The sequence below is a fragment of the Symphalangus syndactylus genome, chromosome 3, assembly GCF_028878055.3.
Source record: "Symphalangus syndactylus isolate Jambi chromosome 3, NHGRI_mSymSyn1-v2.1_pri, whole genome shotgun sequence".
Taxonomy (NCBI): domain Eukaryota; kingdom Metazoa; phylum Chordata; class Mammalia; order Primates; family Hylobatidae; genus Symphalangus; species Symphalangus syndactylus.
The window spans coordinates 50705012-50723424 of NC_072425.2; the positions used below are offsets into that span (position 1 = coordinate 50705012).

The 18413-nt window shown below is 40.6% G+C and overlaps 1 protein-coding gene across 10 annotated transcripts in view; it reads right to left on the minus strand.

Moving 5' to 3' along the window:
• PTPDC1 (protein tyrosine phosphatase domain containing 1) overlaps nt 1-18413 on the minus strand; it is a 61558-nt gene that overhangs the window by 41964 nt on the left and 1181 nt on the right. For 8 of the 10 annotated variants that reach the window (XM_055271877.2, XM_063636209.1, XM_055271869.2 and 5 more), the window contains exon 2: nt 10231-10318. In XM_055271877.2, the coding sequence (XP_055127852.1) occupies nt 10231-10312 (82 nt within the window). In that variant the 5' untranslated portion in view covers nt 10313-10318. Of the gene's footprint in view, nt 1-7224; nt 7245-10230; nt 10319-18413 lie in introns of those variants that run through there. The other 2 variants (XM_055271874.2, XM_055271875.2) reach the window with 2 other exon arrangements.

An 18413-nucleotide genomic window follows, 5' to 3' on the forward strand; every position in this document is an offset into this window, starting at 1 on the left:
CACAACAAAGATGGCAATCTCCTCAAACTGATTTACAAATTTAATTCTTATCAAAATCCCAGTAATATTTTTTGCTGACATAAATAAGCTTATTTAAAGTCACAGGTCCTATCTAAGATGATCCTGAAAAAGAGGATAAGTGGGAAGAATCACTCTATTACATAACTACAGTATTCATGACAGGGTGGTATTGGTGGATGGACAGATATATAGCTCAGTGAAACCCAACAATGAATCTACAAACACATTCACATAGCTTCAGTGCACTGGGAGAGATGAAAAGTTCTGAAGACTTGACAGCAAAAGTGTAATCTGTAAAAGAATAATTGGACTTCATGAAAATTAAAAACTTTTTCTCAGAGAAAGATCATACGAAGAGATGGAAAGGTAAGTTACAGAGTGGGAGAATGTATCTGCAAACCATGTATCAGAGCAAGATCTATTATCTAGAGTATATAAAGAACTCTTAAAACTCAACAGTAAAAAAAACAATTAGTGGATAAAAGACATGCACAGATATGTAAAAAGAGAATATACAGATGGCAGATAAGCACATGAAAAGAGGTTATCATCATTAGCCATTAAGGAAATGCAAATTAAAACCACAAAAGACACCACTATAGAACTGCTCTAATGGCTAAAATAAATACTGATAAAACCTAATGCTGGTGAGGATGTAGAGAAACTTGATCACTTGTACACTGCTGGTAGGAATGTAAAATGGTACAACTACTCTGGAAAACAGTTTGGCAGTTTCATATAAAGTCAAACATGCAACTATCATATGACCTAGAAAGTAAATTCTTGGGTATTTATCCCAAAGTAGTAAAAACCCATCTACACACAAAAATCTGTACATGAATATTTACAGCAGCTTTATTCATAATAGCCCCAAACTGCAAAGAATCCAGATACCCTTCAGTGAATGAACTGATAAACACACTGTGGTACATCCATACCACGGAATACTACTCAGCAATAAAAAGGAATCAACTATTGGTACGCACTTACCTGGATGAAACTCAAAGGAATTAGGCCGACTGAAAAAAGTCACTCCTAAAAGGTTACATACTGTATGATTTTATATACATAATGTTCTTGCAATGACAAAATTATAGAACTGGGGAACAGATAGCGGTTGCCACAGGCCAGATTTATGAGTGTAGGCCAGGTTTGACTATAAAGGAAGTAGGAGGGATCCTGTGTTGATGGAACTGTTCTGTATTTTGACCATAACAATGTCAATATCCTGGCTGTGATATTATTATTACACAATAGTTTTTCAAGCTGCTACTATTGGTGGAAACTAGATAAAGGATAAATACGATTCTTCTGCATTATTTCTTATATTTGCATGTGAATGTACAATTATCTCAATATTTTAATTAAAAATGTATATATAATCAAAGAGAAAGAGCTACACATAAAGCCTAAGCAAGGGTCATCTAGCAAAGGTCAGGGCAACACAAGGCAGGCAACTAGTAGGGTGCATGGCATATGCTGTGGGGCCTGGCAGGGTACGGGCCCTGTGTGGAAAATACAGCTGAGTTGGGTGCTGGCCTGGCAGGGTTGAGAGAGTGGTTAGGAAAAGGAGGGCTGAGTAAATAAGCAAACATACTGGGGATAATAAAAGCCAGGTTTCTCATTCTTACATAATTATAAATGGGAACAGCTATAAAGATGGTATAATAATGGATTAGAATTGAAAGTACTGGGCGGGGGTGGTGGCTCACGCCTGTAATCCCAGCATTTTGGGAGGCAGAGGCGGGCGGATCACGAGGTCAGGAGATCCAGACCATCCTGGCTAACACGGTGAAACCCCATCTCTACTAAAAATACAAAAAATTAGCCGGGCTTGGTGGCGGGCGCCTGTAGTCCCAGCTACTCGGGAGGCTGAGGCAGGAGAATGGCATGAACCCGGGAGGCGGAGGTTGCAATGAGCCGAGACTGTGCCACTGCACTCCAGCCTGGGCGACAGAGCAAGACTCTGTCCCCCCCAAAAAAAAAGAAAGTATTGGCCGGGCATGGTGGCTCACGCCTATAATCCCAGCACTTCGGGAGGTCGAAGCAGGCAGATTACTTGAGGTCAGGAATTCAAGACCAGCCTGGCCAACATGGTGAAACCCCACCTCTACCAAAAAAATTAGCTGGGCGCAGTGGCAGCTGCCTGTAATCCAAGCTACTTGGGAGGCTGAGGCAGGAGAATTGCTTAAACACAGGAGGCGGAGGTTACACTGAGCAGAGATCGCACCACTGCACTCCAGCCTGGGCGACAGAGCGAGACTCTGTCTAAAAAAAAAAAAAAAAAAAAGAATTGGAAGTACCAAAGTGAACTTCTGCTTTTCAATATGTATAGACAGAAACAGAAATAAATATACAGTTGACTCTTGAATACAAGTTTTAACTGAGCTGGTCCACTCATATGCAGATTTTTATCAACCAAAAGGTACTGAAAATACAGTATATGCAAGATGCAAAACCCTTTAGCATGGGTGGGTACCACAGAGGAGACTGTGAGACTTGAGTATGCATGGATTTGGTATACCAGGGTGGGAGGGTCCTGGAACCAATCCCCTGTGTACAAGGAGGGATGACTGTACCTGTAAAAATGGACAGGTACATATGTATATGTATGAACACATATTTCCTAGCTTTGTCCCCTAAAAGGGGTTGGGAATCATGATATTCCAGTAGCAGTGAGCATACCAGATCTTGGTTATATTTCCTACTAAAAAGAACCAAGGCTCCTTGAAGAAATGGCTGATTTCTGGGCCAGGGCAAGAAAAGGATAAAATGAGCTGGAAGATCTTGCTGTGCTACAGAGTGAGGAATATAGGAATGGTGGGGACATGTAAAATGGACATTGTAAACAGCTTGAAGGGGCTCTTACTGCCCAAATATGGGGAAACTGAAGCATCCAAATAAATCATAGTAAAGGATTACAATCCACTGAACAAAATAGGAATCCATGCTAAATAAATAAATAATCGAACAAATAATTAGAAATTCTTCCTTACACTAGAATGCTAACTAATAAAGACAGAAGGAATAATGAAATTAGAAAATCTCCAGTTATCGGAGGGTTGGGCAGGGGAAGAAAATCTCGTTATCTATCACAGTAATAATTAATTCAGGCAAGAAAAAGCAATAGATGCTAAAACTGCTAGGTAAAAGTTGGATGTGGAACAGGATATTTACGTAGTCTGAAAGCATCTCTCCTTAAAATATTAATTATGAGGGGAGAAAGCATAATTTATAATGGATAAACTTTGGCAGACACCACTTTACTGATGTGATCAAACTACACATTACCAGTGATGGGGCAAAACGACATCTAGTGTTATCTGTGACCTTTCTACCAAAAATGTATAATCTCAGTCTTATCATGAGGAAACAGCAGACAAACCCAAATTGAGGAACATGTTACAAAAAAAAAAAGTCTATAATCTTAAAAAATGTTAAGGTCATAAAGGTCAAGAAAGGAGTGACTAGGGCCTTTGAAAGGGATTTAAAAATATTACCAGAATCATTTTCCTATTAAAGGATATTATTGGGACTGCTGACAAAACTTGAATGGGGGTCTCTGGGTGAATAGAATGTAGGAGTTCTTTTGTGTGCTTTTCTTGTACCTTTACTGTAAGTTTGAAATTATTTCAAAATAAAAAAATTAACATCACAAAAAACAAGACAATCATACAGCCTGGGCATCCTGAGGGAGGAATATAGCACTGCCCATGAAACAGTCTTGCCAATTAAAAAAAATCTGACTAGACTCTACATCCATCTACCAATTTATAGAAAATATCACGTCGATATTATCAGCAAAATACAGGTTGTGGCAAACTCCACAAGGCAAAAAAACCTGTTTTCTTCAACAAATAAACTGTAAGGAAAAAGAGACAGAGGGAAGCCCAAGTTTAAAAGAGATTGAAAGCCAGGCACGGTAGCTCACGCCTGTAATCCTAACACTTTCAGAGGCTGTGGTAGGTGGATCACTTGAGGCCAGGAGTTTGAGACCAGCCTGGCCAACATGGCTAAACCCTGTCTCTACTAAGAAAACAAAAATTAGCCAGGCACGGTGGTGCATGCCTGTAATCCCAGCTACTTGGGAGGCTGAAACATGAGAATTGCTTGAACTCGGGAGGCAGAGGTTACAGGGAGCTGAGATGGTGCCACTGCACTCCAGCCTGGGAGACAAAAAAGAAAAGAGATTGAAGCTAAATAGCAACCAATTACAATGTATTGACTTTTTTTGGATCCCAATTCAAACAAATTATATACACACGTGATACATATATGTATAAATATATCTATGGTGTATCTATAAGACAATTAGAAAATTGAACACTGTTTAGATATTTGATGATATTAAGTAAATACTGTTGATTATTTGAGGTATGGTAGTAATAATGTGGTTTATTATTATTATTATTATTTTTTGAGATGGAGTCTCACTCTGTCACCCAGGCTGGAATGCGTGGCATGATCTTGGCTCCCTGCAACCTCTACCTCCCGGGTTCAAGCAATTCTCCTGCCTCAGCCTCTCGAGTAGCTGGGATTACAGGCATACGCCACCACGCTCGGCTAATTTTTTTGTATTTTTAGTAGAGATGGGGTTTCACCATATTGGCCAGGCTGGTCTCGAACTCCTGATCTTATGATCCACCCACCTCAGCCTCCCAAAGTGCTGAGATTACAGGCGTGAGCTACTGCGCCCAGCCAATGATGTGGTTATTTAACAAATAAAATGACATGATGCCTTGAGTTTGCTTCAAAGTAATACGGATGCAGGGAACTGAGTGAGAGAAGTGAGCGGCTGAGATTGTTAAAGCTGGGTTATGGTACATATTTGAAGGATGATGCGTACATGGGGGATGATACAAATATGGAGATCTTTATTTTATTCTGTATACTTTTGTGTTTGAAATTTTCTGTAATAAAAGTTTTTTTATTTTTTTATGGCCGGGCATGGTGGCTCACTTCTGTAATCGCAGCACTTTGGGAGGCTGAGGCAGGCAGGTCATTTGAGGTCAGGAGTTCAAGACCAGCCTGGCCAACATGGTGAAACCCCATCTCTACTAAAAATACAAAAATGAGCCGGGTGTGGTGGCATGCACCTGTGGTCCCAGCTACTCAGGAGACTGAGACAGGAGAATCTCTTGAACCTGAGAGGCGGAGGCCGCAGTGAGCCAAGACTGCGTCACTGCCCTCCAGCCTAGGCAAGAGTGAGACTCCATCTCAAAAAATTAAAAAAAAAATTTTTTTTAATAATGTGATTTTTAAACTTTATTCTATTAACATGGTATTACATTAAATGATTTTGAGATGTCAAACTGAACTTTAGATACCCCCCCTTGCTCATGGGTTACATTTTTTTAAAGCAACTTATAGTAGCTATGTTAATTACTATCATGACAAGTTTATAAGTACATTATGAATTCTCATCATTTTTTAAAATTAACCCAGAAATTTTGAATGGAAGAATGTATTATCTTTGAACAAACACCTCAATTAAAAAATCCCAGTGTAAATCCTAACAGTCATTTACTGGCAAGTTTTGTAACACAGGACATTTTATTTATGTCTAGGCCTCAATTTCCTCATCTGTAACTTGGGTATATTAAAACCTACATATAACATAAGATTTGGTGAAAATCAAACGAGATAGCATTTTTTAAAGATTGGCAAAGTAGGAACTGAAAAAGTCCATGGGATTTTTAGAAGTTATACATGAATTCAGATTAGAACTGGTTATGTAATCCTCCTAAAAATGTCTTAAATATAAAAGTATCATATCTCAATTTATATTTCTAGTTGACAAAATAGGACAAAATGTCATATAAATTTTTTACAAATTTAAACAGCCAAGAATTCAGTTACTTGATTTTAAAAAACAAACTTTATCTTTTAAAATTATTAATATAAAAAAGAAAACATATGACTTTCACAGTTTTTAATCACATGATTTAACACTTGACAAGTTTTTGTTGATATCAGTTGGCAGACACCCATCAGATTACTCAGACTTACAATAACAATTGTGGCAATTTACATAAGCATACTTAGAATTACAGTCTAGACTCACGGATTTTTATCTTCCATTTACAAAAGTTTTGCCTGTCAATTATAAAAACGCTTTAAGCAATTCGTGTTAATTTTTTCAGTGAGAGACATAAAGGGTGATTATTAGAGGGTTTAAAAAATATTTTAACCCAATAAATGTGCATCATATTACTGCATGTATGCATTGAGAATAATAGTGATACAATTATAGATCTTTTTTCCAGGTAAAAGATTCATGTTGGTAATATTATTTTAATTATAAAGCTCTAAAATAATATGGTCTCCATTTCAAAAATGAAAAAACTAAAGACAAAATATGTTAAGTACTTGCTTATGATCACATAGCTAGAGGCACAGTCTCCACCAAGACTGAAAAATTTCCAGCTGCTCGCTTATGGAGCTTTCTCAATTTCACCTTTTTGCTTTGGGGCAGCCTGAGAAGAATCTGTGTACAATTTTCATCATATGGGTTTCTGTCCCAATAGTAAGGCCATATAATAGAATACAAAGAAAGAACATGGGAGTCTATTCATTCATTCACTCAGTCATTCAACATACCCTGAGTGCCAATCATGTGCCAGGCACTGTTCCAGGCCCTGGTTAGAATATTCAAGGTGAACTCCATATCTACCACTTAATTATTTGTGTGACTTTGCACAAAAAAATCTCGTTTTACCACAGCCTCTTGATTAGTAAAATGAAGATGGTAACATCAATCTTCCTCAAGGAATTGAAAATTAAACTAGATCATATACTCGAATATGACTTGTAAAGTTCTCAATTTAGATACAACAAACATCTGTTATTTAAACTGCACCACGTCACACAACTGCCACATGAATGCCAGACTTCAAACTCACTAATTGAACTCATTGTCTTTCTTATACTCCACCTGCCTCCCCTATCCCCAACCACAGTTACTCATTACTGGTTCCACTGTCTACCTAATTACCCAATCCAGAATCCTGGAAGTCACCCTGACTAACCCCACCTCCATCAAGCTCCATGTCTAGTCAAACACAAAGCCCTACCAAGTGTCCCTCTTAAGTCCCTTCCAAACATATTTATCTCCTGTCTATCCCTACTGCCAAAACCTTTTTAGAGGCCCATTATTTTTTTGCCTTAAATATTTGGGTGCCTTTTTGTCTCTCTAACACTTACTGCATAATCTGAACTGAAAACAGGTAAATTCAATAAAAATCTGCATGTTGAAGGTTGAGACTCCCCTGTAACCTCTGTCTCTTACTCAATCCCCACAATGTGGGGAGCAAACTGAAATCTTCCAGGCAGGAGATTAAATAATCCTTTTCTGTAGAAACTGAAGCCTCCTTCCAAGAAACGACCCCCAAATACTGACATCTTAGATACTTCCCTGATAGCTGTGAAAGGTGTCCCTTCTTCTTCCTGAAGCCTGATCACCTTCAGAGCTACCAACTTCCCATTTACCTTGCTTTTCCCTTTGTATACTGTAGCATAAGATCCTTCCCCTAGTTTTTGCAGCTTTTCATGAGTCAGCTTTTCCAAATTTGGGACTTGGCGAGCTGGGGCTGGAGTGCCGCCTAACTTTAGGTGACTCTTTGCCAGTGGAGGAGGTCTTAAAGTTAATGCAAGCATTGTTCTCAGAATGCACCCTCTTTACTTGATTAGCTGGTTTCTCAAATGGGTCAAAAGTGCTCTGTGTTCTCTGAACTCTGACTTTTTTATCCTCAGGAATTGTGTCCAAGGGTTTGATCACTGAGTCCATTCCCTGGCAGTTCCGTGTAGACATCTTTGTGACACATATCTCATCAAAGGTGGTGTCATCTTTCTTCAAAGCAATGCGACTGAAACTCTCCAACAAAGTTCTCCGCAACTTCTTCATCTTGCCGATCTTCTCGGCCGGCTGCGGCTCAATGAGGTCGCACATCTGGGCAACACGGGGCCCCGGCAACTTCCCAAAACTGGTCCAGGCACAGCTCAGACAACAGCGAGGGCGCGCGCCGCGGGGAAAGCGGCGCCTCCTCCTTCTCCACCTCCTCGGCGGGCCGGGAGGCGACGCGCAGGGCTAGGGAGGCGAGCAGCAGGCAGGCGGCGGGCGGCAGGCTCCGCTCCGGCCTGGGCCGCAGCTGGGCGGGCGGGGGCGGTTTACGTAGTGTCGGGGGCGGACGCGCTCGCCGCCGCCGTGGTGGCCCCGCGCCGCGCCGCCGCCGCCTGGCTCATTTTCCCTTCTTTGTAACGGAGTGAAGCGCGGCCGGCAGAGGGAGTGGTGCGGCCGAAGGAGGAGGCGGGGGCGGGCCGGGGACAAGGTGCGGAAGTCGCCTGGCGCCGAGTGAGCGGGGCGAGGGCGAGTGGGCCGGCGGGAGAAGTTCTCAGCTCAAAGTTGCAGGCGCTGGGCAGAAGGAGCCGCGGCGCGGAACCGCCAGCCCGACCGCTCCTGCTGCCCTCCTGCTGCCGCCGCCACGCCCCTCCCTCGACCAAAAATAATTTTTTTTTTTAAGTAGTAGAATCAAGATTTAACTCTAGGTCTGTCTCACTCCACAGCTACTTCTTGATAAGTTTTCTGTTTTCCTTTAAAAATAAATACTTCATTTATGTATCCCCCAATTAAATTTTCCCATGAATTATATAACATTTAAAAAAAACTTCCCATCCACAAACATAATAAAGTATAACTATCTTTATAGATATGCTTTAATAAAATTAGCTATAAGGCAGATGTTATTTGTCTAGATTTTTTCCTAATTAAAAACTAGCTGCATTTATACTAAGAGGAAAATTTTAATTAAAAAAATTTTTTGGAAAGGTAAAAATCAGCATACCTAGTGGATCACAATAGAGGTGGTACACCTTCCTGGGGGTGTTTGGAAATATGCCGGGTTTTTTCATTGTCACTGGAACCTGGGGATGCTACTGGATTTAGTGGGAGGGATCAAAGATGCTATATATATGTCTTAGGTGCTCAGAGCTCTCCAGTACAGCAAAGAGTTGTCCCACCCTCAAAGCCAACAGAATTGCCATTGAGAAACACCAACTAAGAGGTAACATTTACAACAGAAGAAAGAAAAGGGAAAAAGGTTCGTCTGACTCAGACTTGTTGGCTGAAGAGTTACTCGGGGGAAAGAAACATTATTCTAGACGGGAAGCAGCCAGTAGACATCATTCTTGCATTTGTTTTAGACAGTACTTCTTTCTAAGACCAGGGAAACTAACACATTAAGTCTGGCACCTAGAAGCTGTCCACAAATGGTAGTTACCAGTAGTATTAGTGCCTCTAGGGTCAAACACAGCAAAGACAGATGAAGGAGGATCTACAAGGATACGGAGTTTAGACAAGATGAGAAGTGGGAAACAATGGTTTTCTTGATGAGAGAACGCCCCCTGGTGGACTGGTCAGATTCCAGCAAGAACACAACAGAACTGACTTGTTCCTAGCAAGTGTTGAACTCAATACCTCTAGTTAGACCCTTACTCCTTTACTCTTCTTCCTGTCATCTAATCCATACTTAGGGGAGAAATCCTTCAAAGTTCTCTATACAGTAGGACTAAAGTGAATGTGGGCAAAGCCCCAAGGGGGCAGTTAGAAAATACTGCAAGTGGTACTGCCAAGAGAAATTACTTAACATCTCCCTTGGCTAACTGCCGGTGGTGGCAGCAAGACCAGCAATATCAAAGCAGAAGAAGGGAGGCTCCCAGCTCAGAGCTTATGATGGCCAGGAAGAGTAAAGGGCAAATGTGGTATTAAGAGTTCAAGTCACGACACTTGTCCTTGCCTGGGGTGTCATATAAAAAGCAAAACGGCATGGGAGAAAAGACACTGGGAGAAGTAGGGCTGGAGTGCTTCTGGATGTGCTAAGTGGCACTTAAAACTAGTGAAAGGAGAACGAAATTAAAGTTTGATTCATAAGTAGGCCTTTGATGACAGGAACAAATGCATAATCTCAGCTGATGATAATTATGCAGGAGACAAACACTGTTTGCAATACTCCTTCTTAAAAGGCCAAAGCCATTATTCAGGATTTTTGAAAAGGAATTCTAACAGGCCAAGATGGTAAGGCAGTAAGTAATACCTGCAACTTGGGATTCCATTATGAAGAAGAGAGCCTTTTCTTTCGTGTCCATTCATATAGCTACTTTTATTAAACGCCAGCTTGCACAGAGAGACAAAAAAGTGTATTAAAGAGACATTACCTTTCCTGTTTGCAACACACTCGCTGTTATTCACCAAGGTAGAATATGGTTGTTCATTCTGAGGCAAGAATCCTGCAGCCATGGTAGTCTGTTGGAAAAAAAAATTACTTTTTGAAAGTTTGCCTTGGGATAGTCATTTATTAATCACCCAAAATATGGCTAGACCTTTGTTATCCAGTGATGCAGTCACTGGCCAAGTGGCAGATACCTGAAATATGGCTAGACAGGTTGAGATGTGCTGTTAAGTGTAAAATACACACAAGATGCTGAAAATTTAACACAAAAAATACAATGTAAAATACCTCAATAATTTTTACATTAATTACACATGCTAAATTTCATGGCTAAGAGATTACTGTATTGCTCAAATGATACAGTTTCCATTGAGGAAAGTTAATTAAATCTTAGATGTCAAAAAACCAAAAATTATCATCTTTATTAAGTTCTTTCTATGTGCCAGACACCAATATTAAGTCACTTTTTTCTAACAAGAACTCTACGAAGTAGCTATCATCCCCTATTTTAAAGGGGTAGAAGTCATGTCAGTAGGATTAACACACACTAAGTAGTAGGGTGGTAGTTAATCCCATCTTTCAGCTTCCAGTTCAGTTTTTTCAATTAGTACACAGCTGCAGATGAAAGAAATTCTAATAAAGATGATCTCAACATTTTTGAGCTTCCAGATAAGCTGTGTAATTCAACTTTGTAGTTCCTGAGTGTACCTCAATGTAAATATTGATGAAAACAAAACTTAGTTGTGGAATTTTATAAATGACAAAACTATTTCCATAAAATGCAAGCACATAACCCAGAAAAGTTTATGGAGTTGACTGTGATACAAGAGAAAATAACACAATTCAAAAGTTTTTTCTAAATAATGATTTTAATAATTTTCTTGGCAAAACCATGTTTATGGTTTGAACATCTATTATTGGGAGGTCAAATATACTTTTATTAGCTTATTAAATGGCTATGAATTTTATTTAAAGGCAATAAAAACTTGTTGAAATTCTTGCACCAATAAATCTACAGTGGTAATTAAATCCAGCCCTAATTAATATTTTTCTTTGGTGCACTGGATCATTCCTCTGAGAAAAAAGTCACTTCTCAAACCTCAGTGATTGAGAATTTCAAGTTCACTAAAATTTTACTTCTAAAAGCAATCTTCATACGTTCAAAAAGTACAAAATTTAAAATCTAAAATCCTATTTGATAAAGCTGTTTCCCTTCAAAAGAAATACAGGAATTAAAATCACAGGGGTGATCTGAAGTGAAATCAAAAAGAATGCTTCCTGAAATATTAATGTCACACACTGGGTATCATACTAATTAATGCAAAATTCTATAATGTGCATAGTATTTCAAATGAACGTTACATAAAACCATTAAGTAAAGGGACTAATGGAACAAGTTGTTCCAGGAAATTCATTAGCAAAAACTTAATCTGAAAGGATATCATTAAGATTAGACTTAGATAAAACATTTTTTACCATATTTTAAAATTTGGACTATTTTCTTAAAACATTTGGATGAGAAAAACAATTATTACCATATTAGAATCATGGAATTTTGGAGCAGCTGGGACACTAGCCCTGGCTATTTTGTATATAAGAAGTTATGAACCATGTCCCAGAGAAGGTCCTGCCTTGTCCCACATGATACAGTATGGAGAGTGACAGAGCATGTTGGTGACAAACTTGGACCAGTTATCACTTTTTTTGTGAAGCTTTCCCTGCCCTCACTCTTTGCTCTTCAGCTGTAATGTAATGAAACATGTATACCTGACAGTCTCCCCTGTAGAACATGGGGTCATGAGGATGAGTTATGACTGGTTCACCTTTATGTCTCTAGAGAATGGAAAAGCCAAAAGCCAGTATAGGTACCCTCGTGACACAACTGTCAAACTGAAATGGACCATACTAGACTGAGTTCCTTGAGTCTGTTCATGTCTTGTTTATCTCTGTATCCTAAAGCCTATTGAAAACATGTCTAATATGGTTTGGATCGTGTCCCCACCCAAATCTCATGTTGAATTGTGTTCCCCAATGTTGGAGGTGGGGCCTGTGGGAGGTGACTGGGTCATGAGGGTAGATCCTTCATGAATGGTTTTGCATCATCTCCTTGATGTTGTGGTAGAGTTCTCATGATATCTGGTTGTCTAAAAGTGTGTAGCGCCTCCCCGCCCTTCCTCCTGCTCCTGCTCCCACTTTGCCTTCCACCATGAGGCCTCCCCAAAAGCAGATGCTGCCATGCTTCCTGCACAGCCTGCAGAACCATGAGACAATCAGACCTCTTTTCTTTAGAAATTAGCCAGTTTCATGTATTTCTTTATAGCAATGCAAGAATGGACTAATAAAGATACTTGAAAATGTGGAAGCAGCTTTGGAACTGGGTAACGGGCAGAGGTTGGAAGAGTGGGAAGGGGTCAGAAGACTGGAAGATGAGAGAAAATTTGGAACTTCCTAGAGACTTGTTGAATGGTTATAACTAAAATGCTGATAGTGATATGGAAAGTGAAGGCCAGGCTGAGGAGGTCTCAGATGGAAATGGGGAATTTACTGGGAACTGGAGCAACGGTCACTTTTGTTAAACCTTGGCAAAGAGCTTGGCTGGATTGTGCCCCTGCCCTAGGTATCTGTGGAACTTTGAACTTGAGAGAGAATTTAGGGTATCTAGTGGAAGAAATTTCTAAGCAGCAAAGCATTCAAGAAGTCACTCAGCTGCTTCTGAAAGCCCATGCTCATATGTGTGAGCAAAGACATGACCTGAAACTAGAACTTATATTTAAAAGGGAAGCAGAGCATAGAAGTTTGGAAAATTTGCAGCCTGGCCATGTGGTAGAAAAGAAAAGTCCATTTACAGGAGAGCAATTCAAGCAGGCTGCAGAAATTTGCACACCAAAAAGGAAGGCAAGTGCTGATAGCCAAGACAATGGGAAAAACCGCCTTGAAGGCATTTCAGAGACCTTCCAGGTAGCCCCTCCCAACACAGGCTCAGAGGCCCAGGAGGAAAGGATGGTTCTGTGGGCTATGCCCAGGGCCCTGCTGCCCTGTGCAGCCCCAGGACACTGCTCCCTGCACCCCAGCAGCTCCAGTTGTAGCTAAAATGGGCCCAAGTACAGTTGAGGACACTGCTTAAGAGGGTGCAGGCTGTAAGCCTTGGTGTCTCCCATGCGGTGTTAAGCCTGCAGGTGCACAGAATGCAAGAGCTGAAGCTTGGGAACCTCCACCTAGATTTCAGAGGATATATGGAAAAACCTGAATGTCTAGGCAGAAGCCTGCTGCAGGGGCAGAGCCCTCATGTAGAACCTCTACCAGGGCAGCACAGAGGGGAAATGTGGGGTTGGACCTCCTACACAGAGTCCCCACTGGGGCACTGCCTAGTGCAGCTGTGAGAAGAAGGCCACTGACCTCCAGACCCCAGAATGACAGAGTCACCAGCAGCTTGAACCCTGTGTCTGGAAAAGCCATAGGCACTCAGTGCCAGCTCATGAGAGCAGCCTTAGGAGATGAACCCTGCAAAGCTATAGGAGCCGAGCTGCCCAAGGCCTTGCGAGCCCACCCTTTGCATCCGTGTGCCCATGGAGTATTTTGGAGCTTTAAGGTTGAATGACTGCCCTGCTGGGTCTCAGATTTGCATGGAGCTTGTAGCCCCTTCCTTCTGGCTGATTTCTCCTTTTCGGAATGGGAGTATTTATCCCATGCCTATATCCCCATTGTATCTTAGAAATAATTAATCTGGTTTTGATTTTACAGGCTCATAGGTGGAAGGTACTAGCCTTGTCTCTGATAAGACTTTGGACTTTTGAGTTAGTGCTGGAATAAGTAAAGACTTTGGGGTACTGTTGGAAAGGCATAAGTGTATTTTGCAATGTGAGAAGGACATGAGATTTGGAGGGGCCAGAAGTGGAATTGTATGGTTTGGATCTGTGTCCCCACCAAACTCTCATGTGGAATTATAATCCCCAATGTTGAAGGTGGGGCCTGGTGGGAGGTAACTGGATCATGGGTGGGGGCAGAGTTCTCATGAATGGTTTAGCATGATCCCCCTTTGGTACTGTATAGTTAGTGAGTTCAGCTGTTTAAAATGGGATTCAGCTGTTTAAAAGTGTGTAGCACCTCCCCCTGCCTTCCTCCTGCTTCTGTCATGTGAGATGCCTGCTCTTGCTTTGCCTTCTGCCATGAGTAAAAGCTCCCTGACACTTCCCCAGAAGCCGATGCTGCCATGCTTCCTGTACACCTGCGGAACCGTGAGCCAATTAAACCTCTTTTCTCTATAAATTACTCAGTCTCTGGTATTTCTTTATAGCAATGGGAGAATAGACTAACACAATGACTATCTAAAAAGTATATGTTGAGTTAATTGTACTCTTCTGGGTTACAATTATGGACTACTTTAAAGACTTATTTCTAACTAATCCTTCAGAAACTCTAAGTTGTAAGGAAACTCAGAAGTTCCTCTAGGAGAATCCTAACCAAATGTGAGCATACTCTCCACAATATCTTTGTCTAAACAGTAACAGTGACATCATTACACAGCTCTGGTAGCCAGAAAGCTTTTTATAATATTACCACTCTGTAATTTCTACCCACTGGTCCTATTTCTGCTCACACAGAACAATACACCCTTTCTTCCATATATCTAAAGCTAGTGATCACGCTCCCCTCACTTCTGATGTATAGCTTCCCAGATGATATGCATCAGCAGTTCCCTTTACCTTTTGTCATAAGTAATGTTTCTAGACCTCCTCACCAGCTTGGATGCTCTTTTCTATATATACACTCTATAGTTATTAATATTCTAGTGCCCAGAACTGAAGTCTAGTCCCCAGATGTGGAACGATCATCAAAAATCAGAACGAAACCAGTCACCTTCCTTATCTGAAAAGTTTATGTGGCTTATTATCACATTAGCATTTTCAGCAATCTCAAGACACATCAGGATACAACAACAGTCAAAGAATAAAGCTGGTCCATATATTTTGATGCTAAAAAAGATATTCACTAGGGATAATTAAACATATATGAAAGTTTAAAGTGAATAAATGGTATACAATGAAAAATAAGTCTCCACCTTCTATCCCCCCAAGCCAAGTTTTATCCCACAGAAGTAAACCATTTAAATTCTCACTTTAGTTATTCTAGGGCTGGGGGTAATAATCACTATACTTAGACCTCTGGTTCTTATGCTACCATCTTTAAACCATACTACTGAATTCCTGATTTAAAGATGAGGAAACTGCCTCATTTACCATACTTTCCATCATGCCAAACTTTCCCCTATTTAATCTATCAAAATATTTGTCTTCTGATTATCTCTGTAATTTTAAATTCTGATTATCTTTGTAAATTTTAAAGGTGAATATCCTTTAACCAATCTCTTGTTCTATCAATTTTAAACAGTATCTTGATTCCCTCTATGTAAATTAGTTAACTTACACTACTGTCCACTTTATTTTCCCGTCCACTTTCAAGTTCTGCCAACCATACCATTTTTATATGAAGATTTTTAACTTTTAAATTTCAGTTAATCTATAATTTTCTCAAGCTTTGTCTGTAGGCTTATTCTAAATGTGAGACAAAATACAATTGTTATCACTATCATATATAATACATATACACATATAATCTGTGCATGCATACTTTTTTTTTACCATCTTGTATCACCAAACTGTGACGCTTTAAGTAAGACATTGCAAGCATAAGTGTCAAATGGATTATCTTTCACTCCATCAGTTGCTTAAAATAAAGGCATACTTTGTTTTGTTGTAAATTTGGACAGTATGTTTCTTATATATACTTTCCCGGGTTTTTTGTTTGTTTGTGAGACAGAGCCTCATTCTATTGCCCAGGGTGGAGTGCAGTAGCACAATCTCGGCTCACTGCAACTTCTACCTCCTAGGTTCAAGTGATTCTCCTACCTCAGCCTCCCGAGTAGCTGGGACTACAGGCATGTGCTACCATGCCCAGCTAATTTTTTTTTGTATTTTTGTAGAGATGGGGTTTTGCCATGTTGGCCAGGCTGGTCTCGAGCTCCCGACCTCAGGTGATTCACCCGCCTGGGCCTCCCAAAATGTCCCGGATTTTTAATAGCTTTTTTTTTTGTTTTTTGAGACAGAGTCTTGCTCTGTCCCCCAAACTGGAGTACAATGGCACAATCTCGGCTCACTGCAAATTCCGCCTCCAGGTTCAAGCAATTCTCCTGCCTCAGCCCTCCGAGTAGCTGGGATTACAGGTGCATGCCGCTACACCTGGTTAATTTTTTGTATTTTTTTTTTTTTTTTTCAGTAGAGATGGGATTTCACCATGTTGGCCAGGCTGGTCTTGAACTCCTGACTTCAAGTGATCCACCCGCCTCAGCCTCCCAAAGTGTTGGGATTACAGGTGTGAGCCACTGCACCTGGTCCAATAACTTTTTTTCTTACTGACTGAAGTAATATATATCTTCACCACAGCTTCTTAATCATACTATCATAATCATACTACCCACTTGCTTTTTGAAGATATTTTTCTTCTGAGATCTTTGGATTCCTACTCCAAAGAGGAGTTTGTGCAGATCGGTACTCAACCAAACACCTTGGGCCAGCAAAACCTTGAGGGCCCTCTGCACCTTCCTGTGCTGCTCTCACGTCTCCAGGACCTGACTCTGCAAATTCTAGCCACCTTGGCCACACTGAACTCTGCTCTCTGCACACCTCCGGGAAAGCTCTGTCTTAGTCCCCCTCCCTGCACTGAAGCCTGGAAACTGCCCCCAGGGAGACAGCTGATGCAATGGTAAACTCTCTGTGTTTGTTTCTCTTCTCTCAGAGATCTAGGTCCTCAGCTGCTTTCTTTCCAAAATCCAAAAGACATTTTCTTATATATGTTGTCCAGTTTTCTAGTTGTTTTAGGCAGAAGGGTATTAATAAATATCTAATTTCTCTTATTTCATCTTGGTTGGAACTGAAAATCCCCTCTGGCCATCTTCAAATAACTCAAATCCAGGGAACTGTGAAATAGTGCCTAATATGCATTACCTATACATAAAAACATTCATTTATAGTCCAACTGTATATAACTGCTGATCAAAAATTCTATTTCAAGAATATTAAACTATATTTTAGAATCAGAAGTTCTGTGTTTTAGTCTTGACTGTTCACTGTCAGCTATATGAACCATTCTGAGCTTCAATTTCTTCTATAAAATGAGGACTATAATATTTACTCTTCTTGATTGTTGTGAGGATGAAGAAAGGGGTGTGTGTGTGTGTGTTCCTACCACAACACCTGGCATTTAAGTATTCAATAAATATTTGTTATCTTACTTCGCAAACCAGTATCCGTAATATCTTTTTGCTTTTTCCCTTCTTAGTCTGTACTCACTTCATTTCCCTCCTAGCTTTATAAGAATTTGTAAAGGATTCTATTCATACCTGTCCAACAGTCCTGTTAATATTAATGGGCTGCATGCAGTGGTTCATACCTGTAATCCCAGCACTTTGGGAAGCTGAGGTGGGCAGATCGTTTGAGCCCAGGAGTTCAAAACCAGTCTGGGCAGGATGGTAAAACCCTGTCTCTACAAAAAAATTTAAAAAAAAAATTAGCCAGGCATGGTAGCACATGTCTGTAGTCCCAGCTACTCGGGAGACTGAGGTGGGAGGATTACCTGAACCCAGGAGGTTGAGGCTGCAACCTTGGTGAGCCGTAATCGCGTCACTGCACTCTAGCCTCAAAAACTAAAAAGAAACAAAAAGTAATGGCTAAGCTCCTTGGGTACAACCCCATGAAGACTCTGGGATTGGGTGGGAAATTAGACTAGAACAATTGTTGTTAAAATGGTCCCTGGGTCACCAATATTGGAATCATCCTAGAAGGGTGTGAAAATGCAGATCTTCCAGCCCTGTCGCTGATACTGAATCCTCATTTCCGGAGTGGGAGCTGAGATTTTGCATTTTTAAAAAGCCACAAGGTGGAATTCTTGTGCACTAAGAGGTCTGGACACAACTGGACAAGCTGGGAACCAACAGGATGAGTGGGTGATTTTGGAGCCACATAGACTTGGATTTAAATCCCAGTTCTTCCATTTAATATTAATAGCTCTGACTGTGACAAGTCACCCAAACCCTCTGAGCTTGTTTTCCCACACAGTAAATGAAATGACACTTTGTTGTGGAGATCAAATAAAATTGTGTGGACATATGTATGT